Raw genomic sequence first — 27,762 nt, 5'->3', positions numbered from 1 at the left:
CCCATTCTGTGAGAGAAACCGAGAACCCAGTTTTGTGTTACAGAAAAAGGCCAAAAAGTGTTCTGCAGTGTCAAAACAGACGAGGCCCATTGGTGCCACTGGACTCGCAGCTGAATCTTGGAGGTTTTATGTAACGTAAGAACTACTTTGATAGAGGAAGGGTAGAAGGTTCACAAGCTGGTCAGTCAAGACATGTCTCAGTTGCTTTTGTCTTGGACCAGTGGTAAACCTTGTGGGAGGCAGTTTCCTGTGTTCATTGTAGCTTTGCCATATGGATGTGTTCGTTGTACCAGTGCTGGGGGGCTTTGGTTCTCCAGATGTTGGATTCAAATTCCCATCAGCCCCAGCATGCATGATCCAAAGGATGATGGAATAAAATTATGTAAGGCCAGTGGTAGGCTGTTTTGTGAATGCTCACATTAAAAGGCAAAATATATGTAACTCAATAAATATTTGGAGAACTGCAGCGTGTGTGGGGGGGGTAGAAATTAAATTTATGTTTTACATGGACAATGCTCGGAGAGTTACCTTAAAAGCCTTCACTGGTCAGGATCTTCTCCCAAGTGATTTATTGAAAAAACTAAGGAGAAGACAAATCAAGCATCTGAGATGAGATGTACTAAAGAATACAAGCAGATGACACACTTGAAGATGAGATTACAGTGGTATCTCTGGTTACAAACACTTTGGGTTACGAACTCTGCTAACCCAGAAGTAGCTGTTCCGGGTTGCGAACTTTGCCTCAGGATGAGAACGGAAACAGTGCGTTGGCGGCAGTGGGAGGCCCCGTTAGCGAAAGTGCGCCTCGGGTTAAGAACAGACCTCGGGAACAAATTAAGTTCGTAACCCAAGATGCCACTGTATTAACTAGAGTGATAAAAATACAGTTAGAATATGAGTAATTTTCAAGCAACATTTTGTAAGTTTTCAGCTCTACACAGATCTGTGTATTTTTATATATGTTACATGTAAACAATCCTTAACTGATAAAATCTGTCCCATTCCCCCTGGACAGAAGTTCACACTTGCCTGTCACTTGTTCACTGATCTCCCATAATTCCCAACCTTTCCTACTATACTTCTGATGTTTTAACATTTTGTGTTGGTGTCTAATCACTGTTAGCTCCCATGTCATTTTTTGTTATATGGAACAGTGGAATATAAATGTTTTAGGAAATAAAAATAGCCCCTGCTAATCTTGTAAACTGATATGATCATCTACCAGGGAAAGCAAGAGGGAGATTTACCAGGAATGGCCACGATCCCACTGTTCTCCATCATTTGCATCTGCAATCTCTCTGCTAAGAACCCAAGCACAGCCTGTTTCTGCTTAGTGAAATAAATACACCAGCCTCTGCAAAGGTCAACAGACCCTGAAACAAAGTAAAAGGTTCCTTTCTCATAGAAAACATGAAAGGCATAAAGGTAAGGGACCCCTGGACTGTTAAGTCCAGTCAAAGGTGATGGGGTGCAGCCCTCATCTCGCTTTTCAGACTGAGGGAGCTGACGTTTGTCCACAGACAGCTTTCTGGGTCACATGGCCAGCATGACTAAACCACTTCTGGCCCAAAGGGACACTAACAGGTGCCAGAGTGCAGGGAAACGCTATTTACTTTCTCGCCGCAGTGGTACCTATTTACTTGCACTGGTGTACTTTTGAACTGCTAGGTTGGCAGAAGCTGGGACAGAGCTATGGGAGCTTACCATGTTGCCAAGCCTGAGAGGCTCAGTGGTTTAGATCACAGTGCCACCCGCATCCCAGTTATGTAATAGGACAATCCAAAAAAGCTGGTGTGTAGGAGCTGTTTCCTCTCCAAGAAGAGACACCAATCTCTGTTTCAAGGAAAATATGCTTGTTGCTTGTTGCAAAGATGATTGTTGTTGCTACCAAAGCCTGGAAAGTCCAAGACATTATTCTGTTAAGTGAGGTGCATCAGGGCACAAATGCTTGCCCCAAGCATATGTGGAACACTCCAGCTAGCAACCAGGGAAGGAAGAGGTGACTGCCAAGTGAAGTGGGGGGATTCCTTTAGCTGTGGGCCATGGATTATTTGCCAACCTGCTGCCCTCCAGATGTTTGTTTGTTTTTACTATAACTCACTTGAATTTTAAAAAAAACCTTAATTCTCTGACTTGTCAAAATGCATTGTCCAACTAATTCACATAATGCAAAAAAAACCCTACATTCCTGATGAAAACAGTTTGTTCCTTTATTTTAGATGTTTATTTATTAAATGTAAAACAAAGTGATATGTCTCTTCTGACAACTGGTATTCTTACAATTAAAACCACACTAACAACATAGGACTGCAAACAGCTACAACATCCAGCCTAATTTTTGAACTTTATTATTATTTTTTTCTCCCTGCTGTGTGTCATATCTGGCCTGCTTTGCGTAGCAGTTTGTGAAACTGAGGTCAGCCCTAATAAAGGTATTGCCCAGTTATAGATTTCTGCTCTCAGCATGGATTGGTAGGGTCACCTTTGCTTTTTGATCTTCTTCCCACTTTTGCCACTGAATTGCGCTCTGGATGGGCGCAACAAGGTGGGATTTGCTGGGGGTAGGGCAGAGCAAACCCAGAGCAGCGCCTGTATAATACAGGATTGCCCCCTATGTCGATGTAAAATTCTGTGTCCTGTACTGATACAGTTTCATCCTGCATTTCAAGTCCCCCACGCCACCAAGTTAGGGATCCCCTCCATATGCATGTGTTTGGAAAGGTGTGTGAAAAGCCATGTATTTACGCTCTGGGTAGCCAAGCACAGATTTTACAAAGTCATGTCCATGTGTGTGCATGGGTGCATGAGTGTGACAAATTCCAGAGTTAGGCTGCAATAGATTGTAATGGATTGCTTTTGATATAGGAATTCTAAGGTCTTAAATATAGAATAAATGTTGATAATTGCACAAGGTAAACACACATATGTAAGTATATAAACCACATGTCTAAAACAGTACAGGAGAGCAATCCAAAAGCCATCTTGGCTCTCCTAAAGACTCTTTAAGTATTTCCTCTGCCTCCTTAATCCCCCTTGCCTGAGAACAGGTAAGCAGAAAGCATTCAGAAGTTCCAGAAGGGATCCCTCTCCTGTGTATATGAACCTCCTTTGTATTAAATGTAATTGTTTGCCCAGATGTTCTGCATTGAGGGATGTCTGATGGGTATCCCGATGGTCTTACCAAATGCTAACGTTTTGTGTAAACTGTGTCTGGAACTATATAAAGCTTGCTAAATCCTCAAGAATATCACCCCTTGACCTCCCTGAGTCACAGTAACCCCAACCTTAGGCATGATGAATTTCTGACTGCTTGTGGAGCGGATTGTCCTCCTTCTCCATGCCAAAATGCAAACCCTTAAAAGAGATGTTTCTTCTTGGTTCTGGGTCTCTCATGCCTCCTTGCTAGGAAGTAGGGAACTCTGTTGCAACAGAAAAATAAAGATCTGCCTTGCTTTCACTGCATCTTGCCTCCATCATTCATTTCTGATCCATCATGGACTTGGGGGGCTCAGTCCCTTGGGGAGCAAAAGCCAACCACCTCTATTTTTCCTATATCACTTTGAAGTCACTTTTGCACGAGATGGAGGGGGGGATTAATCGCCCCACCACCAACCGCCCTACCCCGTCCTGTATTTTGCGCTGCCAGCTTCCTCCTTGCAAACCAAGACAGGCGGAGGAGCAACCATCTTGCGCCGCGCACGCTGCATAGTGGCAGGGGGAAAGGGAGCGCGCTCGCTCGCTTCCTGCCCGTCGACCACTAAATGCGCGCAGAGGAAGGATCCTGCCGCACCGCCTTCTAAGGGTTAGCTCGACGGAGCTGGATTCCTAGAGTGGAGAGTTGATTTATTTATTTTTTCGGAGGGGGGCGGAGAGGGAAGAGGAGGGGCGTCCTCCATATCCAATGCCCGTCCCCACGAAGCCCGTTCCCCTCCCGGATCCACCATTGGGGGAGAGAAGGCGGCCTTTGTCTTTGCCGAGAGCTGCATCGGGGCGATTTGGTGAGAGGCGCTGGGTTCGTCTGGGCGAAGGGGAGCCCCCCCCCCCGGGAGGCTTGCAAGGAGGTGGGGGGAGCTAGGAGTGGGGCGGGAAGACCCAGAGGGAGATACTTGGCCCAGAGCCCAGCCAGTGAGTGGAGAGAAAAGGCGCAAGAAATGGGGGTCGCTTGCAAACTGGGAGGGGTCCTTGGCAGGGCTGGGAAGGGCGAGGCGAGCCTAGCTCTCTGTTTCGCCCCAAAATGGGCAACATTCCCCCCTCCCCGCAGTATTGGGGAATCCGTTTTCAGTCGTCCTCTCTGCAAAAACAAGCAGGCCTCTTGAATTCGGCGATTTTTAAAAATGGGTGCAAAACGAACCCACCTGGCACTTCGATTATATATGCCTCTACTTCGATTAGAATGAGCGACCCCCTTTGAAAACCGAACAAACCTCCCCTCCTCCGGTGCATTTTTGCACGGGGGCAGAGCAGGGGGTATTTTTAAGCAGAACACAATTTCCTTTAAAGGGGAAGGCTGAAATCAAGAGGGAAGAGAGAGAGCCCAGTCGGTAGATCATGAGATACTTACCGTACTTTCAGGGTCGCGGGTTCGAAAGATTCCAGCACTGCAGGGGGCTGGGCTAGATGACCCTCGCGGTCCCTTGCAACTCTCCAATTCTGTGGTCGGTCTCGGTTGCTGCAGAGCTTGAGGATTCCACTGCTGGGAACTGGTTACTTTCCTGTGCAAACCTTTGCTCTTGCTCTCACAAGGCAGTTCTCAGCTGCGCGAGAGAGAACCTGTATGTACCCAGCCAGTATACCAGAGAAATGTTACTTTGTTTTACTTTGTTCTCCAAATATAACTAAAATAGAGAAAATAAAATGAATTTTCCTTAGAAATGGGCAGTTTTCTGTGAGTTCCATTGGATGAAAAGGCAGATAATTAATGAAGCGCAGTATCACCCATCCAGTGCTTTTTTTTCCTGGAGAAATGGTGAGGGAACTCACCAGAAAGTAAGTTTGCTGTGGCCCCAGTCACAGTGTCGCCACCCCACCCTCACGCCCGGGCAGGGGCTAAATGTGATTAATAAACTCAAGCAGGCAATGATCTGGATTAGAAATGGCCACAACTTTATTGATTACAGATCTAGGTGGCTTTTTGGTTCAGGCACTGGGTGTACAGTGGTACCTTGGGTTACATACGCTTCAGGTTACAGACTCCACTAACCCAGAAATAGTACCTCGGGTTAAGAACTTTGCTTCAGGATGGGAACAGAAATCGTGCTGTGGTGGCGCGGCAGCAGCGGGAGGCCCCATTAGCTAAACTGGTGCTTCAGGTTAAGAACAGTTTCAGGTTAAGAACGGACCTCCGGAACGAATTAAGTACTTCACCCGAGATACCACTGTATATCTGTTCCAGCATCCCCAGACAAAATAATAATTATTATTTAATTTTAAAAAGGTAAGGGAACTCAGTTTTCCCAAGTTTCTGCTAAAACAACAACAACAACCACCCTGCAACCATCAAGCAGCAGCCTTAATTTAAACTATTTTCACAGTAGTTTAAGAGTAACAGGCTTAAGGAGAACAGGGCAGTTAGGAAAAGGGGTTTCCAGAGGGAGGAAAGTTGGTGAAGGAGGTTCAGGGTTTCAGCAAAAGGCATTCACCGCTTTTCCTTCTGGGATGAGTCCATGTTGGTAGCAGGAAACATCCATATTTGTTGGGGGGGAAATCTTCCTTCCTTGCCTGGGGCATTAATGGACCTAACAGAAGGATGTCTTGGCTTTGCAGGCCTTGGTAACATCACTAGTTAGGGACATCTCTGCCTTGAGACGAAAAGCTGGCAGGCAAAAGACGCAAGCCTTCTCTCACGCTGGAGGCTTCCAAGATGGAAGAGCAAGACTCCGCTGCCTCTGAATCAGGAAGGAGCCCTGAAAACATCAAGATTGGGAGCAGCGGGGAATCCTGGGAGAAAACCATGCAGAAGACTCTGAGCGAGAACTTGCTCCGAGCCGATGTGCAGCACCAGCGCTTCAAGCAGTTCCGTTACCAAGATGCCGAGGGCCCCCGCGAAGTGTGCAACCGCCTCCACGACCTTTGCCATCAGTGGCTGAAGCCGGAGCAGCACACGAAGATCCAGATCCTGGACTTGGTGATCCTGGAGCAGTTCCTGACCATCCTTCCACCGGAGATGGAGCGCTGGGTCAGAGAATGTGGAGCCGAGACCAGTTCCCAGGCAGTCGCCCTGGCAGAGATTTTCCTCCTGACTCAGGCAGAAGAGAAGAAGCAGGAAGAGCAACAGGTGAGAGCACTTTGTCCCGGTAGTTCCAGGGGCCCAGGAATGTGAGGGAGGATACCCTAAAACTCCCCACTAATTGCCCAGCTCTTTGGGGAAATAATATCTGCAGTCCCAAGGCCTTTGCTTCTGATCACTCCTTTTCTCTCTAGTCAATGTCTTCTCCCTAGTCAGAGTCTCGGATCTTGTTGATTTTTCAGGGGCAGGGGCTGTTTGGTGCTGATTTCTCCGAGGCAGAGAAGACTTCAACAGACACCAAACACAGCCCCCTACGAAAGGGGATCATGCCAGAGGGTGACGGTGGGACCAGCTGGCAAGGTATGGATTTGAACCTGGTCTCCCCTATTGAGGATGTAAGAAACCTGTGGGCTGTTTTTGTGCCTCCCTGGGTCTCCCAAGTCTCCAGTCTTTTGCATAATTCAAAAAAAAATGTGCTCATACTCAGGATTTGGAAGACTTTGCCAGCACTTTGATTTGTGCCCAAGATGGAAATGGGGGAAGAGCATTTTCACCCAAATTAAATATAAAACGGGTATAAATGTATTTTGACAAGACATTTTGTAACCCTTGTGTGTGCTTCGACATGCACCACTTACCGTATTTTTCGCTCTATAAGACACACTTTTCCCCCTCCAGAATTAAGGGGAAATGTGTGTGCGTCTTATGGAGCGAATGCAGGCTCCATGGCTTCAGCAATAGCAACGTGAAGCCTCTGAAGCACAGTGGGAGCGCTCCCATCGCGCTCCAGAGGCTTTGCGTTGTTTTGCTGAAGCCTGGAGAGTGAGAGGCGTCGGTGCGCACCAATCCCTCTTGCTCTCCTGGCTTTGCTTCGCTGGAGAGGCGCCGTGCAGCTTTCCCTCTCTGCGCAGTGCCCCTTCAGCGAAGCGGGAGGAGAAATGGAAGGGGCTCCGTTTTTCCTGCCGCTTCGTTGAAGGGGCGCTGCGCAGAGAGGGAGAGAATTTTTCCCCCCTTGTTCTTCCCCTCTAAAACAAGGTGCGTCCTATGGTCGGGTGCGTCCTATAGAGCGAAAAATACGGTAAATCTCTGAAGCAATGATACGTTACTGCAGTGATGTGGGTGGCCTTCCAGATGATGTCTGACTACAGCTCCCAAGCCAGCAGGGCCAATAGCCAGGGATGGTGGGAGATGGAGCCCAATAACACCTGGAGGACCACAGGTTCTCCATCGTGTGCAACTGGCTTCCCACCACTTTGTCTCTTACAGGCTATGGAATGCTTCCAGCAATACGTGCTCAGCAATCTCTTCTGTGCGGTGGACGAGAAACGGCTTCCGGGCAACCTGATAAGGTAGGGGGCGAGGATTGTTGAGGAAGCTGGTTTAAGATGGACTCTGTGCCTCTGTCCTGTCACCTCCCTAGACCTGAACAAATCTCTCATGGGTGTAAGAGCCCGTCTGGATTCATCTAATCTGGCACCTGCTCTCACATTCGCCCAGAAGTAGGAATGAGCACAGCAGTGTTCTCCCCACTTGTGATGCCCAACAACTGGTACCCAGAGGCATACTGCCTTCAGAGAGGAGGCAGAACATGCCATTGATAGGCTTGTCCTCCACAGATTCGTCTAACCCTTAAAAAAAACTATCCAGTTGGCTGCATCTTCTGCTGTGAGAATAAGTGCTTTCTTTTGTCCTGAATTTACATTCAGCTACATTGGATGGCCGCAAGTTGTAGTGTTATGGGACAGGGAGAAAAACTTCTCTCCCTCCACTGTCTCCACTTCGTGCATCATTTTATTTTTATTTCCCCCCCCCCCAATTTTTTTTATTAGTTTTCCAAATTTATAACAGATATAACACAACACAAAATAACAAACAAATAACAAAACATATTAAAAAGAAAAACAAACAAACATACATACAAAAGGTCTTATGGTTAAAAATCCAAGTTAAATTCCATTATTAAATGACTTCTTCAAATCCTTCCTAACTGATTTTCATTAAATCTCATTTTAGCATTTCCAATATCCACTTTCTAATAAAATTAACTTGTTTAAATTACTAACTTCTTTTCTTTTCATAATATTCTCAATCCATAATATTATACAGTACAACATACTTTAATCCTAAGCCAAATTAAGTGCTTGCAAGTATTTCCACTTATGTTATATTATAGTATTTAGCTAAGTATTCCTTAAATTTCTTCCACTCTTCTTGATGTTCCTCCTCTTTCTGATCGTGGATTCTTCCAGTAAGGTCACTTTGTGCATCATTTTAAACCGCTGTCGTGTCCCCCTTTACATCTGTTGATGCCACTCAGTGAAGGTTTGAATCTTGCACAAAATGCCCAGTTACTTCCCCTTAACTTGGCTTTTAGCTTTTGCTGAAAGATAACATCTCTTGTTATATTCCTAAGAAGGAAAGGTTCTTATCTTTCTCCCCCCAGGATCTGGCAACCTTGAAGGGGGCTGCTATGTACCTTTCTAAGGAGGAGCGGGCTTTGCTGGATCCAGAACAGAGAGCTGTGCACAGGCAGCTCATGATGAAGAACTGTGGGATCATGGCCCCTCTAGGTAATGTTTCTTCTTCCCTGGTTGATGATGAGACATGGTGTCAGGGACTCAGGAGCAGGAGCTCTGGGGAAAGAGGAAATGGAGAGCGAAGGGGAAGAATCCGAGGGCAGCGTAGGGGAGTATGACAGTGGCCCGAGAGATTCCATGAGCTTCTCCAGCGAATCAGAAGATTCTCAGAAGGGGGCGCCTATGGTCAGGGCAAGGGGGGTCCCAGGGGGGACGCGCCAGAAACAAGGAGACAGAGGGGAACCCCAAAGCAGCAGTGGGGGATTGGGACCAGTTTCCCCACCAGAGCGTAGTGGGGGGGGAAGAGTCACATGTGTCAGGGCCAGCGTCCCCTCCAGCGGGGAGAGAGAGTGAGTCAGGGCTGACCACGCCTCCAACGGAGGGGAGGTCAGTTGCAGCTAGCCCCTCCAGAGGGGGAAGCAGTGACAGCAGCAGCAGTGAAACGGTCAGGAGGAAAGTTACCGGCTGGGCGCGCGCGCCAAGTTCAAATGTACAGGCGCGGGGAACAGCAGGAGACCCGGATGGGGAACCAGCTCCTAAAGCCCGCCGGAGGGAGGGGGAAGGCTCAGGGGACTCAGCGTCAGAAGAGGCTAGAAAGGGCGAGACCCCAACGGCCAGGCGCAACCAGAGGCGGAAGGAACTGAGGAAGAGGTGGAGTAAGGCTAGAATCTTAAATTGGTGTCAGGGGGGAGGAGACTCAGACGGAGCATCAGCGGTCTAACAGTTGAGACGTAGAGCTGCACGCTGCGGCTCTGGAAGTGAAACTGAACTTCAATAAAGACTTTTGTACTTAACCAAGAAGCAGCGTTGGTCCTTTGTGAGCTGGGACCTTGGGCAGCTCTGACCAGTGGCGTAGCGTGGGGGGTGCAGGGGGGGCCGGCCGCACCGGGCGCAACATCTGGGGGTTAGGGTTAGGGGGCGCAAATCCACGGGTTAGGGGGCGCAAATCCACGGGTTAGGGGGTGCAAATTACTTGCCTTGCCCCGGGTGCTGACAACCCACGCTACACCACTGGCCCTGACACATGGTTACAAACTCAGAATAACATTTGTGTCTAACCTGATGGCCCAACCTTTAACCACCTGGCTCCATCCAGATGTTTTGGACTACAGTTGCCATCAGTCCAGCCAGCACAGCTGATGGGTTGTAGTTCAAAACATCTGGAGGGCACTGGAGGTTGGCAAAGGTTTCCTTAACCAGTGTTTGATCCAAGGTTAGCTGGGAGCTGAACCCTGGTCTCCATGATCTTAGTCCAATTATATCATGGCAGCTATCACTTAACGTAAGGAACTATCTCCCACCTAATATTTTAGTCCTTCCTTTATCACAATGGCTAATTGCAGCTCAATTATTTTGGGGGCCCATTTCTTAAACTCGCTTATCCCTTTCCTGCCTTTATTCCAGGAAGCGAAAGATGGGAAGTGGAGAGTAAAGGAGAACTGCGAGGGATGTCTCCAGAAAGAGGGCGGTGCAAAAAGAGTGAAGAGCAGAAAAGGAAGACCGAAATAAACCATAAAAGGAGAACTAAATCCCCCGTTTCTGAAGACGGCGACTATCATGAAATCACAGTCCAAGGGAAAATAGGGAAAATAAGGAAAAGAAACGAAAAACGTAAGTGCCGTGTTTGGGGGTGGGGGGAGTTAAAATTCTAAAATCCTGAAGCTTGTTGCAAAATCTGCACAGGAGAGAAATGATTTAAAATACGGGGGTGTGGAGAGAACGTAATTGTGAGTATGCATCTCACTACCCATGGAAATAATCTGTGCAGGGGAGGAAACGTAAACATGCTCAAGAGTAGCGGGGTGTGCGTGGCACCCACAAGGTTCTCCGTCTACCTGCCTGCTTTCTGTACCCTCACTCAGTCCAGGCAGCTTCTCTGCCTATCAGCTTCTTCCTCCGTAGGCTCAGTCTTGCCCTTGTAGAACACAGCAAAGAGGAAGATGGGGACAAAACTAGTACTAATTGGTTCTGCCTGTCATTGGCTCTGGCTCCACCTACTGTTGGTCCTCCTGCCTTTCCCCCTACCAATCTCAGTGGGCACCAACCACCACTGGTGCGTGTGAGAGGCACAGCCAAAGTGGACCCCATGGCAGCAGTAGAATTTGGACTCTGATTTCCTGGGTGTGTTGTTATTGTAGAGTTATTTGCTTTTTCATATAGTCATTTATTTCTTTGGCTTTGGTGACTGTTTTCAGAGACTTGATTTGCTCCTATATCAGTTATTCCGGTATTAATTACCGTATTTTTTGCTCTATAAGACTCACTTTTTCCCTCCTAAAAAGTAAGGGGAAATTTGTGTGCGTCTTATGGAGCGAATGCAGGCTGCGCAGCTATCCCAGAAGCCAGAAAGCAAGAGGGATTACTGCTTTCACTGCGCAGCGATCCCTCTTGCTGTTCTGGCTTCTGAGATTCAGAATATTTTTTTTTCTTGTTTTCCTCCTCCAAAAACTAGGTGCGTCTTATAGAGCGAAAAATACGGTACTCTTGCTTTTTAATAAGGATTTTTTATTTTTTGCAGTTTGGCCATACATGTGAGTAGTAGCTGAACTGAAGTTCTCTTCTTTTCCTCCCCCTGCTATACTAGCTGTTATTAAAATAAGTGAGCCGCCAACCGTTAAAAGGCAGAGGACTTACTTTTTCAACAAGGAGTGGGAAGAGAGGTATTGCTTTGTGGATCTGAATGGCAAGTGCGTCTGCTTAGTCTGCTCCTCAACTGTTGCCGTCTCAAAGAAGCACAATGTCCAGAGACACTATGAAAGAAACCACAGCAGTTTTGCAAAAGATTATCCCCTAGATTCCGAACTTCGGAAAAAAAAGGTCCATGAAATGAAATCCAAATTGGCGATTCCACCGACACCGGCCACCAGACCTGTGGTGCAATCCAAGAATAATACGATGGCATCTTTTAAAATTGCAAGCTTGCTTGCAAAGAGGAAAAAACCGTTTGTGGATGGGGACTTGTTGAAAGAGATATTTTTGACCGCCGGTGACTCAATGTTCGAAGGTTTCCCTAATAAAAAAGAAATACTTGCAGCGATTCAAAAATTGCAGCTGTCTGGAAACACCATCACAAGAAGAATTGAGTCTATATCCAGAGACTTGGATTATCAGCTGCAAAGTGATCTTCAGAATTGCCTTTGGTTCGCACTTCAGTTTAATGAATCGACAGATATAACAGACCCGTCTCAGATGGCAGTTGTTGCGAGAATGGTTTTGAGTGATCTTTCTGTGATAGAGGAGCTACTCAGAATACTACCTCTGAAAGGAAAAACAAGAGGTGAGAATATATTTCAGACTTTCAAAGACTTTGCCATGGAAATAAATTTGCCTCTTCACAAATTATCATCTATCACCACTGACGAGGGAGCAGCAACGGGGTGTATCGGTGGGTTTATCGCCCAGTGCCAGCAGGACGAATCTTTTCCAAAGTTTGTTTCATATCACTGCATCATTCACCAGGAAGCATTATGTGCTAAAGTACTCCGGTTTAAACACATAATGGATGTGGTTAAAAAGATAATAAACTCCATCCGGGCCGTCTCCTCAAAACACAGGCTTTATAAAGCCCTTCTGGAAGATGTTGATGCTGAGCACAATGATCTCCTTTTGCACACTGAAGGCAGGTGGCTGAGTAAAGGAAAAGTTCTGGCCAGATTCTTAAACCTGATTGAAGAAATTAAGGAGTTTTTTAGGTCTAAAGATCAGTATGTTGAACAACTTGACGACAGGTTTTGGTTAATGGACTTGGCTTTCCTTGCTGATTTGATGCAAAAACTGAACATTTTGAACTTTGAGCTTCAAGGTAAAGACAAACATATTTCTGGGATGGTCACTGCAGTCAATGCCTTCAAAGATAAACTGAGGTTGTGGAAGTCACACCTGGAAAGGAAATCGCTCCTTTACTTCCCCTCAATGAAGCAAGTCATTGGAGAGAACGACTTCAATGGCGTGCCGTTTGTGGGCTACCTGGAGATCCTGGAGGAGCAGTTCCTTACTCAGTTTGAGCAGCTCATTGACATCGAGCCTGTCGTGTCCTTTTTTGCAAACCCGTTCGACTCCATCGATGTCACAGTGACTGCCATGGCCATTGCAGAACTCTGCCAAGCTGGGCTGGAGGAAATAGAGCTGGAGATTGTGGACTTGCAAAATGACTTGGCTTTGAAGTCTCATTCAGGCCACGACAACTTTTGGAATCAGGTTGGTTCCCAGAAGTTCCCTTTGTTGAAAAAGACTGCTGCAAAGGTAAACTCTTATTTTGGGTCAGCTTATCCGTGCGAGTCCCTTTTCTCTGCCAGAAAGTTTATCAAGTCAAAAAACAGAACACGGCTGACACCTAAGCATCTGGATGACTGTTTGAGAGCAGCCATCTCGTCGTACACTCCCAATTATAGCAAGCTTGCAGATGACATGCAGTGCCAGGCTTCACATTAGTCTTGGAGCAGTGGCACAATTTATGTGAGGTGTGCTTGCTTTGTATTAATCATTAGCTTTGATTTGGTTATTTTCAGTGGCTTCTGTTCTTTTCTATGCTGTGTTTCCTTTCAACTGTAGCTGATATATCACTCTTAAATACATCATTTTACTTGTGACCGTGGGTGTATATTGTTGCAGTAACTCAGCCCAGGTATAACCAAAATGTCATTAAAAACGGCGAGCGAGCTTTTGAGTTCTCCGGACTGCTTCACCACACTTGAGTGTTAAGCAAAGCGGGTGGGGAGCTAGCTTAGTGTCCCAAAGACTGCATTGGTCTCAGCCTGCATCTGCACTATACAGTCACACCTTGGAAGTTGAACGGAATCCATTCCGGAAGTCTGTTTGACTTCCAAAACATTCGAAAACCAAAGCGCAGCTTCTGATTGGCTGCAGGAGCTTCCTGCACTCAGTCAGAAGCCGCGGAAGCGATGTCGGACGTTCAGCTTCCAAAAGAACGTTCAAAACCAGAACAATCACTTCCGGGTTTTGATTGTTTGGGAGCCGATTTGTTTGGGAGCCAAGGCATTCGAGATCCAAGGTACGACTGTACATTGAAAGCGGTATTATGCCACTTTACAGAGTTACGGCTTGCCAAAGAATCCTTGGAGTTGTAGCTAATAAACTCTCAGAAGTGTTTTGAGAGTTGCCCAGAGACTCCTAATCCCCTCACAGAACTACAATTCCCAAAGTTCCCTGGGAAGAGGGAACCACTCTGAAAACAGTAGCTCTTTGAGAGGAATAGGGGTCTCCTAAGAATTCCCAGCAGCCTTAACCAGCTTCACTTCCCATAATTCTTTGAGGGAAGCCATGGTTGTTTAAAGTGGCATGATACTGTTTTCAATGTTTAGAGCAGGTGAGGCCTGCTCTAAGTATAGTATGGGAAGAGGTGTAGTCTTACTCGAATAAGCTTCCTCAGCTGCTACATAGGCTTTAGGTGACACCAAGAGATGCTAGGATAAAGAAACACACGTGACTGATTCCCCATTTTTGAAAATACAAAATCCAGCAGTTAGAGAACTTTTGGGAATGTTTCTTATGGGTTAACACAGCTATCTTATTGCTTTTTGTATAATTATTATCCTGCTTGCCTACTCTTCATATTGGGCTAAGGATATGGAAGCCCAAAGAACTTCAGTGGGGCTAGAGAAATATTTGCCATAAACATCAACAAATCCTATCGGTTTATGCTATTTTTGCTAGACTTCATTTACTGCTGAGCAGTGTTTGAAATTAGCCAGGTGCCAGGTGCATTTTGCACCTGGCTATTGGCCACTTACAACCAAGTGAAGATGCCTGGGCGCCAGGATGGGGCCTGACGTCTCCACCACCTGGAGGTGCATGCCTGGGAATCCTTGGATCTGGACTGTTTTCACACACTAATACCACATCCTGTAGAAGTCTATCAGTTATATTTTATCTGCACAATCAGAATGAATTTCAGGAACCAAAATGCTTTTTTCTGTGCAGCCTGAGCAAGAGCAGTGAACAACATTATAGTAAATCGTAGCTTGTCTTCACTTACCTCAGCCCATTGCCCTGCTCACAGCTGTGAAGAATATCCCTACGTTATGAATGGTCGATGTCACCATTAAGAAAAAGAAGTGGGAAGAGGCCAATATATATGTGGACTGTCCCTATATCAAGTGGCTTTTCTTCTTCAACGTCTCAAAATTCTTAACCTAGCTCAAGGTTGTCATCTGAACTAGCCAGATGTTTAACTGAGAATCAATCACAGTCAGTTAATCGCTTGAAAAAAAGCCTTTAGAGCCATCTTGCCCTAAAATGGCAACTAGACATTCTGTTTTGGCCACTATAACCTTGGCTTAAGGATCCATTTGATGCCTAGCTTATATATCTGAGTTTCCAACACTCCTGCTGAGGAATTTCCTATGCAGTCTGATCCTACTTGTTTTGTTTATTCAAAGGTGCTGCAAACACAAGAAACCCAAGCTCAACTCAAGCAGATGTGTAGCTGTAATTCAGTGCCCACCACCACTTTCTAAAAATCTTCTTTCTGTTTTAAAAAAGTTATTGTTAAACCATTTTGTAAAAGTCTTCTCCCAAAATTATCTGTCGCCACAGGCTACAGGCACTTTGGAATAAAACTGGTAAACTGTCAAATAGAAGATTTCAACCAGTTGTTACTAGCAAAGACAAACACCTTCAACAATGTGAAAGAGATCTATCTGCTCATTTATAAGCATATGAAAAGGGAAACTTAACTGGGGATGGTGGTGCGGTTCTCTGCTTTTCTACGAAAAGGTTACACAATATTATACCCTTCAGCATAGGGTTAGAGGATTCTTAACTACTCTTGTTAGAACCCTAGGTTACTGCAAAAAGGGAAACTATTTTGAGAGCAAACAACCTTATTGCCATTTCAGAACACCTTCTCCCAGCAGGAGGCAGTTGCATGGACTTATAAAATTGCTCTCTGGACTTTTCATGGAATATAGCAGGGCACAGAAGTCCTCTCTCTTTACCACTTGAGCTCCTACTCAGGTGATACCCTGAGAATATATTTCAGCAGGCATTGACCACCCACTTTCAAACACGTTGTCTAAGTAATAAAAGCTAGAAACTTGCTGCTTTTTTAAGAAGGACTTTGAGAATCTCCAGAAGGTCTGTTTTACACCCTGATTCTGTACCTTTACTGGTAGCATTGTAGTATATATTTGGCCCAACCTTTTACATTGAACCTGGAAACCAACAGGTAAACTGCACCGCTGGGAAAACTGAAGTGTAATCTGCTTACTGTGGCTAGTTCAGTCTGGCTGAACACCTAAGGACCAATTTTTCACATAACACTATATAAAGAGCATCATTATGGTGCAATATAGAAGCTATTTGGGGAAGAAGGTTGCAGGATAGATCTCAAGTTATCATCAAGAAAAAGCTTCAAAAAAGGTGCTTGTTCAAAAAAAGGAATCCAGATGTTGCCACCACCTTATTTCCCTGGAACAAGAGCCAAGAGAACTAGTAAATATTAGGTGCCTTATAACCATCCATACCTGAACTTTGTACTCCAGTTCAAAGCGCTGACCAGTGCTTTTTTCTGGGGGTACTCAAGGGTGTGCAGTACTGGCACCTCCCCCCCCAAATGTTAAAAGTGTGGCACTTAGTGTATGTAACAACTTCATGGTGAGTACCGGCACACCCACCCACCCATATTTTTAAGCGCTGGAGACTTAACTTGCAGATAGATACGTACACCAAGCTATTGACTGACCAGTCAGTAGGAAAATAATCTTTCCACCATTGAATGAACTTTATCAGAGATAATTTCATGGTGGTCATTCATAGAAGTCAAATATACAAAACTCGGGAATTAGACACTGTGTTGGTGCAATTGTGGGAATTTAGGGACTTTCTGGCAACTCTAGTGATCCTGCCTGTCCAGTTTGCAGCTTTTGGTCTGTTGTGGCAGTAGAAATTGGCACCATCATTGGTACTTGTAGCAAAAGTGGACGTGGCTTAGTTCCTTCTTCCTATACTTAGAGACAACACTTCTTCGATTGTATTGAAACTGCTGGTCCTTTACCCGCCGGTGGCAGCCAGCTTTGTGGTTACCCAGGGATAGAAAGATGGTTCAAGCATTGCAAATGAAAATTGGCTTCAAGAAGCAACGCATATTGCCTTTACGGAAAAACTCACCAACTCAACAGTTTTGCACGGTACTATGAAACCAGAAGATTACGCAGCTGTTTGGTGGACTTCCATGACCTATGTCAATAACCGCCCACGCTTTAATATGGTCCCTGCTAAGTATGAGTTTATCTGGAAATAACTCTGATTTTTTTACCCTAGCTACTTACCTTTTTGCTATGTATCTTGGCAAATGCTTTCATACCCTACTAGCTTTGTTATGAACATGTTTTACGCTGCTATCCCTTTATCGTAATCCCTGTACATACTGCTCGTTCACTTTTATGTATACTTACCATTTTAGTTGCTTCGTCTTGTTTTTCCCTCCTCCTTTTTTCTCTTACTCAGTGCTGTATACCTGTTGAAATAAAATAAACCATTTAAAATAAAAAAAATAAAAATACTGAAAGAACTTTACTGGGTTCCATTGTGTTTTCAAGCACTTTTCACACTGCTAGTGGTTAACTTTAAAAATGGCCCTCCTGAAGGAGCGTTTCCACCCCATCGTTCAGCTTGGACACTGGGGTCCAGCTCTGAGGGCCTTCTGGCGGTTCCCTCCCTGTGAGAGGGTTACAGGAAATAAACAACTACCTGACCTTTAGAAGACATCTGAAGGCAGCCCTGTTTAGGGAAGTTTTTAATGTTTGATGTTTTATCATGTTTTTAATATTCTGTTGGGAGCCGCCCAGAGTGGCTGGGAAAAACCAGCCAGATGGGCGGGGTATGAATAATAAATTATTATTATTATTATTATTATTATTATTATTATTATTATTATTAATTATTATGGCATGGGGAGAGACATAAGCAGGCACCTGGAATTGTCTTTAGCTACCACTTTCTCCCTCCTGTTTCATGAGGGGCAGCTGTGCTGGAATTCTGAAGCTCCAACAAAGAGTTGTGCAGGACTTTAAAGGGCCACAGATTTATGATGGCACAAAGGCTTACAGACTAGAGTCCTGTTCATTAGAGCGTAAGAAAAGCAGTGCTGGATTAGGCCCCAGGCCCATCTAGTCAACCATCCTGTTCTTACATGGGCCAACCAGATACCCATGGGAAGCCTGCAAGCAGGAGCTGAGGAGAATAGCACTCTTTCATCTTGTGATTCCAAGCAACAGACATTCAGAGACATGCTGCCTCTGACAGCCATTGTGGTAGTAGCCACTGAAAGCCTTATCCCTCATCAGCTGCATGGGGTGTTTTCCTCAAGTAACAGGAACACATACATCCATACATTATGGGAGGAGTGAGATTATATGAATACGTAAGAAGGTGCACATTGGGACAATTGCATTAAAGGTGTGCACATTTGTTTTGGTAAAAATTCACAAAGCAGTGTTGATAGCACAAACATCCTGGCATTGGTGGGCTTATTAACATGAAATGTTGGATTCCATCAGTCTCGAGATACAATGGAGTGCCCATCCAGAAGGCGAAATCAAACCATTGGCGAATCTCTGCGGCTGCAGAGACTGGTAACTCGTAACTGCTGCCTCCTGTGCTTGGTTTTGCTGTGTTAGTCTGGGCAGTGTGCGAGTATGTCCTAGACTGCCCAGAAAACAAGACCCTGCTCACGGCCTTGGTGACGTGATCCAAAAGAAAGCAGAGCATACAATTGGCACCAGCAGTTGGAATTGCCAAATTGAGGCATAATCCAACAATCCAACCATTTTAGGGATTCCACTCTGATTTTGTGTAGGGCTTACTCCTTAGCATTTTTCATCTTTGTCTCAATGCAGGTGACAAGACATTACAAGTAGACACAAAAAACTCAGTAAGGCCAATTGCTATTAAAAATCCACTTTCCTACATGGCTCCAATTAGACCGGATGAATGTGCATTTTAAAACTGTGTTTCTGTCATCCACCTGTACGTGCCAGGAGAAAGGAAGAGGCTCAAGATCCTTTTAGAGGCACCTGTACACAGATTTGAAAGGCATTTCCCATCTTCATCTGGCTACCCTGATCTCCCTCTTAGCTGCTTTTGTGGATTCTTCCTCCCAGTCAAAATTTAGGCTGTAAGATCCCCTGGTCAGAGACCTGTGTGTTATGATTTTGTTGCCCCATATTATTCAAGAATATACACAGAATAGTAAGTGGTTATATTGGTAACTGGAATTCTTTAAGTCGAATTAAATTCACTGTGCCGCCTTGTATCCTCACCTAAATTATCAGCAGATTAGCCTTTCCAAAGGCCCCAGGAAGAAAAGAGACAAGCCTCTTTCCAAATACTGTGCAGGTATTCCTGCTCACCCTCGTACAGAGACTGTAGTCTCTCTCATCCCAATAAACTCTGTGAACTGTAGCTCTCTGAGGAGAATACAGTGGTACCTCGGGTTAAGAACTTAATTCGTTCCGGAGGCTGTTCTTAATCTGAAACTGTTCTTAACCTGAAGCACCACTTTAGCTAATGGGGCCTCCCGCTGCCACCGTGCCGCCAGAGCACGATTTCTGTTCTCATCCTGAAGCAAAGTTCTTAACCCGAGGTACTATTTCTGAGTTAGCGGAGTCTTTAACCTGAAGCGTCTGTAACCCGAGGTACCACTGTATGGGGGTCTCCTGCCAACACTCAGCACTAATTACAGTCCCCAGGATTATTTGCGGGGAAGCCCTGGCTTTTTAAAGTGCCATGATGCTGCTTGAAATGTTCGGCGCAAATGGGGCCTTAAGACAACTTTATCCCTCTGCCTCCTCACACACTCCACTACGGGAAACTTCGGCAGGGTCAGGCTTGCCTGCGGACTGAATAACGGAGTCTCGGTTGCCTTGGGTTGCACCGAGTAGCGAGAAAAGGTTCCCACCTACACCAATACATTTTGGCGCTGAAATATACTCAGAGTCGCAAAGTGATTTCATGCTCTTTATTCAGCTCATAGTGGTGAGGAGGAATGAATCGAAGTCCCCTCCAAGTATCTGCTTTATATACATTATTTACACAATGGGCTGCACATGATTGGCTAATTCCGGAATTCTACTGTAAGCCAATCAGGTTGTGGATTCACTTCTATCTGGAGCATGATTGGGTGGTTCCTGCCAACCAATCATACTGCTGCATTGTTCTAGGACCAATCAGACTGCTGCATTCTGAATCCTATTGTTCTAGGACCAATCAGACTGCTGCCTTTTGGATCCTATTGTTCTAGGACCAATCAGACTGCTGCAGTTTGGATCCTATTCAACTCAGTACATAACAGGCGCCCTGAAGTGAACCTCAAAATGGCGGGTAAGTGAAGATCTACATCAGGAACACGGGAAGGGTGCAAAATTCCTGCATTGCAGGGGGCAGGACTAGATGATCTTCAGGGTCCCAGTTCTATGATGTGCATGGGGATCTGCTGCCTCTCTGGATCCTGCTGCCAGAAGAGCTTGCCCCATTTTGCCTCATGGGTGGGCCAGCCCTGCTTCCTCCCACCATCTCAGCCTGCAAGCATCTCCTCCCTCCATCGCCTTGCACAAGCCAAACGCCCCTTTCCCCATATGGGTTGCGGGATAGGAGGGGCGTTCAGGAAGGGCAACCGGCACGGGAAATAACGATAAAAGAAACGCGGCGGCGCCTCTCCGGGTTCCTATTGGACTCCCCGCCTGGCGCGCACGGATGGAGCATCAAGAAGCACCACCTGCCCAGTGCGCATTGCTTGCTTGCGTTTTGGATGCTCCAGGGAGAGGATTCCTGTTGCGGGGCCCTCAAAGGGTTAAATCCGGGTTACCCAAACTTGGGTCACCAGCTGGTCTTTTTTTGGACTACAACTCCCATCATCCCTAGCTAGCAGGACCAGTGGTCGAGGATGATGGGAACTGTAGTCCAAAAACAATTCGAGACCCAAGTTTGGGAAACGCTGGGTTAAATGAATCGAGTCGGATTCCTAGAGAGAATTTATTTTATTGGGGGGGGAAAGGAGGGAGAGAGGAAGTGAACCCTGGAGCAAAGGCAGCCCCACCCCTGGACGCCCCTTCCTGCCCTGTTTCTTCCAGGAGCGGAAAGTGGCCCCTTGGCTTCCGTAGGCGCTGCAACGGCGCTTCCTTCCTCCTGCGATCTGGTGAGCCTCCGCCCTTGTGCGTTTGGGGAAAGGGGAGCCTCGGGGCTACAGGGAACGGTGGGTGAGTAGCGGGGGGGGGGGGGATCCTGATTCTGGAAAAGCTTCCCAGGCTCAAATCCTGCAGAGAGAATGTATCCTTTGCTTGCTTGCTTGCTATTACAGTACTGTATATCCCACTTTTCCACCAGGGAGCGCAAGGTGGAGTTCATGGACCGTCCGCTCTTGCAGGGATGGCTGTGGGCAGGATTTCTGCATTGTCGTGGGTTGCACTAGATAGGGAGAAAGACACTGAGATGAAAACAGGAGAGGAAGAGAAACTTCCTGTTCCTGATGGGCACAAAGTTTGGGAGTAGTGTCTGGCTACTGTTGTGAACAGGATACTTCAATGCGTCAGAAGTGGGGAGCCAAATGTGGCCTCTCTGTGGCCCTCAGGACTCACCCCAGACCACACCCCTCAGCAGCCTTATTCAAATGAGGAGACCATTGCCACCACAGAAAGGTCCAAGGTGGGAGGAAGCGGGGAATGATCCATCTTCTGACCCTCAATCACATTGGATGCTTTAATCTAAGTGCAAGAAACTCTCAAGACTTTAGTTCATTTAAAATTCTCAGCCTCCCCTTACCAGCTCCCTTTCTTCCTAGTAGAAGTATTAGTTGGTAGCTGGACTAGTGTGACAGGTTCTGCACCTTTTGAACCTCAGTCAGAACAAGGGCTTTATTCTATAGCCCTCAAGTGAAGGAATTCTTCCTCATCCCAGCCTGTTTCTCACAATATGCATTCACTGCCTTTAGTTTTGGGACAAGACATGGTTGCTTCTGAGGTTATGGGAAATCTCCCTGCCTTGACAAAGTAATAATGCACTTACAGAATGATGTCTTGGCTTTACAGGCCTTGGTAACGGCACCAGTTAGGGGCATCTTTACCTCAAGGCAAAAACTGGGAGGAGGGAAAAGCGATCCTCTTGCAGGAAGAGGAGGAGCACCAATCCAAGATGGGCAAGAAGGAGTCAGCCGGCCCCAAGGAAGGAAGAGGCCACCTCGATGCCATCAGGAATGGGAGCAGTGGGAGATCCTGGGAAAGAATGGTGGTGCAGAAGACCCTGGGCGAGGACACAAGTAGCTCAGTTGTAAGGTGCCAACGCTTCCGGCGGTTCCGCTACCAGGATGACAAGGGGCCCAGAGAGGTTTGCAGCCAGCTCCACCATCTTTGCCACCTATGGCTGAAGCCAGAGCAGCGCACTAAGAATCAGATTCTGGACTTGGTGATCCTGGAGCAGTTCTTGACCATCCTTCCAGCAGAGATGGGGCGCTGGGTCAGAGAATGTGGAGCAGAGACCAGTTCCCAGGCAGTCGCCCTGGCAGAAGGTTTTCTCCTCAGTCAGGCAGAAAAGCAGCAGGTGAGAGCACTTCATCCTGGTAGTTCCATGAGCCCAGGAATGTGAGAGAGGATACCCTAAAACTCCCCACTAATTGCCTCTCTCTTTGGGAAAATCATCCAAGGAGAGATGACCCCAACCCCAAGCTTCTGGTCATACTTTTTCTAAGCCTTCTCCCATTCTGTGTCTTTGCTTCTCGTTGCTGTTTCAGGAGCTGGAACTGCTTGCAGAAGTGGGCTCTGGTTTCCCCGAGACAGAGGAGGCTCCATCAGACATCAGACACAGTCCACCAGGAAGAGGGGTCATGCAGGAGACCACCTTACAGTGTAAGGATTAATGGGGCATATTTCAACTTGGTCTGCCCCTATTTATTACACAAGAAATCCCTAGCGTGCCTCAAGTTTTTGACATATTTTGATTGCAGCCAAGAGCTCCCAAGTTTTTTTTAGGCTGGGGGAGAGAATTGAGTGGATGAGAGGATTCCCCCCCCCCAGCTGAAATGGGTGCTCACATCCAAAATCCATTCAACAGAAAATATATGGGCCTTGCTTACTTGTTCCGCTAATCCAAGCTATGGCTTAGTGCTGGCCTGGGGAACCTTAGGGCTTCTGGATGGTGCTGAATTACAACTCCCATCTGCCGTAGCAAGCATGGCTAGGATGATGGGATTTGTAGTGCAGCAACAATTGGAAGGACAAAGGTTCCCCACACCTGACACAGTATGAGGCTGCTAGTTGGGAGATCATGACTGCTTTGCTTCTCTCTGGTCGTTTTGCTGCTGTGCTCCACTGAGCTGAGCTCAGCCGTGGCTTGGCTTAGCATGGCATCCAAAGTTTGGTTCATAGTTTAGCTCTCTGCAGAGGAACTTTGTCATAATCAATGTCTCCTGCCCGTTTGCATCACAACATGGTTTGGATTAGCATGATGTGGGAAGCAGGCCTTTGTAATGCCCATGTGTACTTGGATATGCATTGCTTATATTCTACTAGCTTCCCACTATCTTTGTGTATGTGTGTGTTTTTTACAGGTAATGGAATGGTGCCAAAAAAACATGCTCAGCCAACTCGACTTTGTGGTAGATGGGAAATGGCTTCTGTGAGACCTAAACAGGTAGGGGGCAAGACTCTCTGCAGAGACAAAAGGGGAAGCTTGGTTTTCTTTGTCCTCCTGCTCACATTTCTGGACCTCGATGAATCTTTCTCTTTCTGTCTGTGTCTCTCAAAGCTGTCCACTAGGAAATCTATGAATGCAACTCGTGAAAGGTGTAAATCCTGCAAGATAATAGCCATCTTCCCCACTGTCCCGCTGCCATAACTGGCCTTTTGGATATTACTGCCTTATCTATGAGGAGGAAACATTTTCTTTTGCTTTCAGGGCCTGGTGACCTTTGAGGAGGTAGCTTTGAATTTCTCTGAAGAAGAGTGGGCTCTGCTGAATCCTGACCAGAGAGCTCTGCACAAGCAAGTCATGGAGGAGAGCTGTGGACTTGTGGCCTCTCTTGGTAAGGCTGCCTAGTTCAAGGTTGGGGGATTTGTGGCTCTGCAGGCGCTTTTTGGACTCGTAACTCCTATCAGCCCAAGCCTATATGGGCAAGGATGATGGGAGTTAAGAGTTCCTAGATGATGAAAACATCTCTTTACATTTCTTAACATGTTTTGGCACAGTTCTTGCCATTCAGCATCTCAGCTCCCTTTCACCCGGTCTAGTGGGACCTATCGGTATTTTTATTTACTAAAGCATTTACCGTACTTTTCGCACCATAACACTCAGTCCCCCCCCCCCAAAAGGTAAAGGGAAATGTGTGTGCGCGTTATGGAGCGAATGCGGGCGGGAGGAGCCGCTCTTGCTGGCTTTGCGGCAGCCTCTCTTCCTCCAGCTTGGCTCGCTGGGAAGCCGGCAACAGCTGAGCGCAGCATGTCTGCCTGCTCTATGGCTTTTTGGCGAGGTGGGAGAAGGGACGCAGCTTGGAAGCCGGCAAGAGCTGCACGCAGCGGGTAAAAGCCAAGGTGGGAGAAGGGAGACAACCTCTCTTCCTCAGTGTCTGCCTGCTCTATGGCTCTCCCTTACACACATGTAAGTGGCTCTTACTCTGCTTTCTTTACAATGAGCTAGAAGGAGGGACAAAGAAGGTATCCCCTTCCGTCCCTCCCCCAGCAACTCACCGGTAAATTCAAACAAAGCGGCTTACAAGGCTCGTGTCCCTGCGTCTCCTCCTCCTCTTTTTGTTCCGGTTCGAGGCAAGGCAGCTGCACAAATGTGAGCTCCCCCTCTCTCTTCCTTCCCTCCCTCCCTCCCTCTTCCAACTTCAAAAAATATTGGGGGGCAGCCAGGTAAGCCCCACCTCGCATACCACAATGGGGGGTGGGGGATGACTCCCTCAAATATTTAATGGGGGGGTGAAGGCACCTAGGCCCATAGGAGTTGGCTGCTTTGCCTAGGACAAATGTGAGCTCTCCATCTCTCCTCCTTCCCTCCCTCCCTCCCTCTTCCAACTTCAATAAAATATTGGGGGGGCAGGTACAGGTAAGCCCCATCTCACAGAGTGCAATGATCTCAAGACAAAGTTCATGCACACTGGTACCTTATATGAATGGCAATGCCCAACAGCATGGGGGGAGGATGACTCCCTCAAATATTAATGGGGGGGTGAAGGCACCTAGGCCTATAGGAGTTGGCTGCTTTGCCTAGGACAAGTGTGAGCTCCCCCCTCCTCTTCCTTCATCACTGTATTGGAGATACCATACATTACTGACAGTTCCTTCATCATTTTCTTGCAGAAAACTCTATTTTCTTGCAGAAAACCTCCCCCGTTCTGATAAAGCAGAGAAGACTAGTATATAAGATTCCTTTTAAACTAGAGGTAGTAAAATATGCTAAGGAGCATGGAAACAGAGCAGCAGAGAGACATTTTGGGCCACCTCCAACAGAAAGAATGATAAGAGATTGGAGGAAACAGGAGGATCAGCTGCAAAAAGCAGATAAAAGCAAGCACACTTTTCGTGGAAGTGCTGCAAAGTGGCCACAGTTGGACGTGGCCATGAAAGAATGGATCACACATCACCGGAATAATGGCTTCACAGTCTCCACAAAAATGATAATATATGAAGCCAAACGCATTGCTTTAGAGAAAGGCATTCATGATTTTACTGGCTCACCATCGTGGTGCTACAGATTTATGAAGCGATGTGGCCTTGCTATGCGCACTAAAACTAGAATTGCACAAAAAATGCCAGAAGAATATGAATCTAAGATTCTGTCTTTTCATAAATTTGTAATTGATGCTAGGAAGAGAAATGGATTTGAAATTGGCCAGATTGGGAATATTTATGAGGTCCCGCTAACCTTGGATGTGCCATCTAATAGGACTGTTGATCTGAAAGGTGCCAAAACTATTGCTGTGAAAACCTCCGGACATGAGAAAACCCATTACACGGTTGTGTTGTCTTGCTGTGCAGACGGCACCAAATTGCCACCCATGTTAATTTTCAAAAGGAAAACATTTCCAAAAGAAGTGATTCCACAAGGAATTGTTGTACATGTTCATGAGAAAGGATGGATGGACGAAAATGGAATGAGAGTATGGGTTGAAAAAGTGTGGTCCAAGCGTCCTGGAGGGCTTTTGGAAAAACCTGCCTTATTAGTACTGGACCAGTTTAGAGCACATATTAGCGAAACTACAAAAAAGTGCTTTAAAGAAGCGAAGACTCATCTAGCTGTAATTCCTGGAGGCCTTACCAGCCAGTTGCAACCTCTTGACGTTTCCATCAACAAGCCATTTAAGGTCTTTATGCGAGAAGAGTGGAACAAATGGATGGCTGCTGGTAATCATGATCTGACACCTATTGGACGAATGAAGAGGCCCACTATCACTCAAGTTTGTGAATGGGTGAAAAAATCATGGCACTTGGTGAAGGAGGAAATCGTTGCAGAGTCATTCAAAAAATGTGGCATTATCAATGGTTTGGATGCAAAAGAAGATGACATTTTATATGAAGATAGCGAAGAAAGTGATGTCAGTGATTGTGAGCAACTGAACTTCATAAATTCTGACTCTGGCACTGATGAGTTCTTGGGGTTCACAGAAGACTAGAAGAGTACTCGAACCTAAAATTCTCTCTTCATTTGTTAATGACAGTGATGATGGTTCTTAATGCCACTGTTGACTGCTGTTCACTTTACATGGTTGTAATATGATTCTGATATACCGGTTGTTTATTAAATAGTTTAGTATAACATTTGATTCAGAATATTTTTTTTCTTGTTTTTCTCCTCTAAAAACTACGTGCGTGTTATGGTCAGGTGCGTGTTATAGAGCGAAAAATACGGTATACCCTGCATTTCCATTTAACTGAAATCCACAAAGGGGATAACAATAATTAGACATGAATACGCAATGTTAAAGCTACAGCATAGTGAAAACTACTTTTCGGTCAGCGTCAGGTCATTGACAGTGGGGTATATTCAGAGCCATAATAAATAGAAATATAGACCAGAGCCATTTTAGAATTGCAGTTGCCTAACAGAACCACACTGTCATTGTTTACTGCCTAAAAGTCAACAGTGAGAAAGACAGAGGAGGGAGTCATATGTTCCTAGGGAAAAGGTTGCACAGCTTTGGTGTCGCTGCTGAGGAAGATCTGCTGGACAAAATTATTGAGGGTATAATGTAAGGCGGTGGGGAACTTCAGGTCAGGGGGCAAATGCAGCCTTCTAGACCTCTCTGTCTGGCTCCAGAGCTCTCCTCAGGCCATGCACCTCACTGGACCCTCTCTGTGCCTCAGGTGTTTTTGCCTGGCTGGAATGTGTCCTTGAACTCTAATACCTCTTGCCTGGCGTGAAGAAGGGTGTGTGAGTCTGTGTGTAGAAACCAGGTCAAATTTACATTGTTTGCTCCACCCACTTTTGCCTCTGGCTCCGCCCACCACTGGCATGCTGCCATCAGAAAGTTGCCCAGAAGAGAATGTGACTCCTGATCTGGAAAAGGGTTTCCCACCTGTGTTGTAAGAGGAGTGGGGAAATGTCTTTCGTTGCCACCATCCATGTTACAGATTAGCTAGTAAAAAGTCAAGCTGTACATTCGCCACAAAATAGATATGAATCTGAGGTGATGTCACCTGCCCCGGCCACCTCAAAATCCATTGTGGCTTGAATATGAGACAGTCCAAGGTCAAACACACTGGTCTCTGCTGCTTCAGAAGGCTTGTGGATATTTTTCTGACGAGTTTATACAGTCTTGTTAGTTTCCCTCAAGGTCCCCATCTGCACTATTCATTTGTTTTATTTTTTAAACAATATTTATTACTTTTCCAACAATTTAAACACCACAAAAACAAAGAACAATACAATACAATACAATACAGAGACACTACATAACACTAACACATTAAACTAACAAAACAAAACAAAAACAGTTTAAAACACATCAAACAA

General features: G+C 46.1%; 1 protein-coding gene and 1 long non-coding RNA gene across 2 annotated transcripts; one reads left to right on the top strand and one right to left on the bottom strand.

The window, feature by feature from the left end:
- The first annotated feature begins 3,754 nt into the window (after positions 1-3,754).
- LOC310749453 (protein FAM200C-like) lies at positions 3,755-17,332 on the top strand. Its single transcript, XM_083586396.1, has 7 exons — positions 3,755-3,998; positions 5,764-6,274; positions 6,469-6,586; positions 7,493-7,575; positions 8,670-8,796; positions 10,207-10,413; positions 11,387-17,332. Exons 2-7 carry the CDS (start codon positions 5,861-5,863, stop codon positions 13,231-13,233), a joined length of 2,796 nt encoding a protein of 931 aa, XP_083442522.1. The 5' UTR covers positions 3,755-3,998; positions 5,764-5,860; the 3' UTR covers positions 13,234-17,332.
- LOC310749774 lies at positions 6,030-7,494 on the bottom strand. Its single transcript, XR_014541769.1, has 2 exons — positions 7,304-7,494; positions 6,030-6,859 (listed from the first exon to the last, which is right to left on the bottom strand). It is a non-coding gene; the product is annotated as an uncharacterized lncRNA (long non-coding RNA).
- Positions 17,333-27,762: the final 10,430 nt, after the last annotated feature.

The sequence above is a fragment of the Podarcis filfolensis genome (assembly GCF_964270895.1).
Source record: "Podarcis filfolensis genome assembly, chromosome: 14".
Classification (NCBI taxonomy): Eukaryota; Metazoa; Chordata; class Lepidosauria; order Squamata; family Lacertidae; genus Podarcis; species Podarcis filfolensis.
Note: the sequence above shows the minus strand (reverse complement) of the source record. Positions and strands in the feature narration are given on the sequence as shown.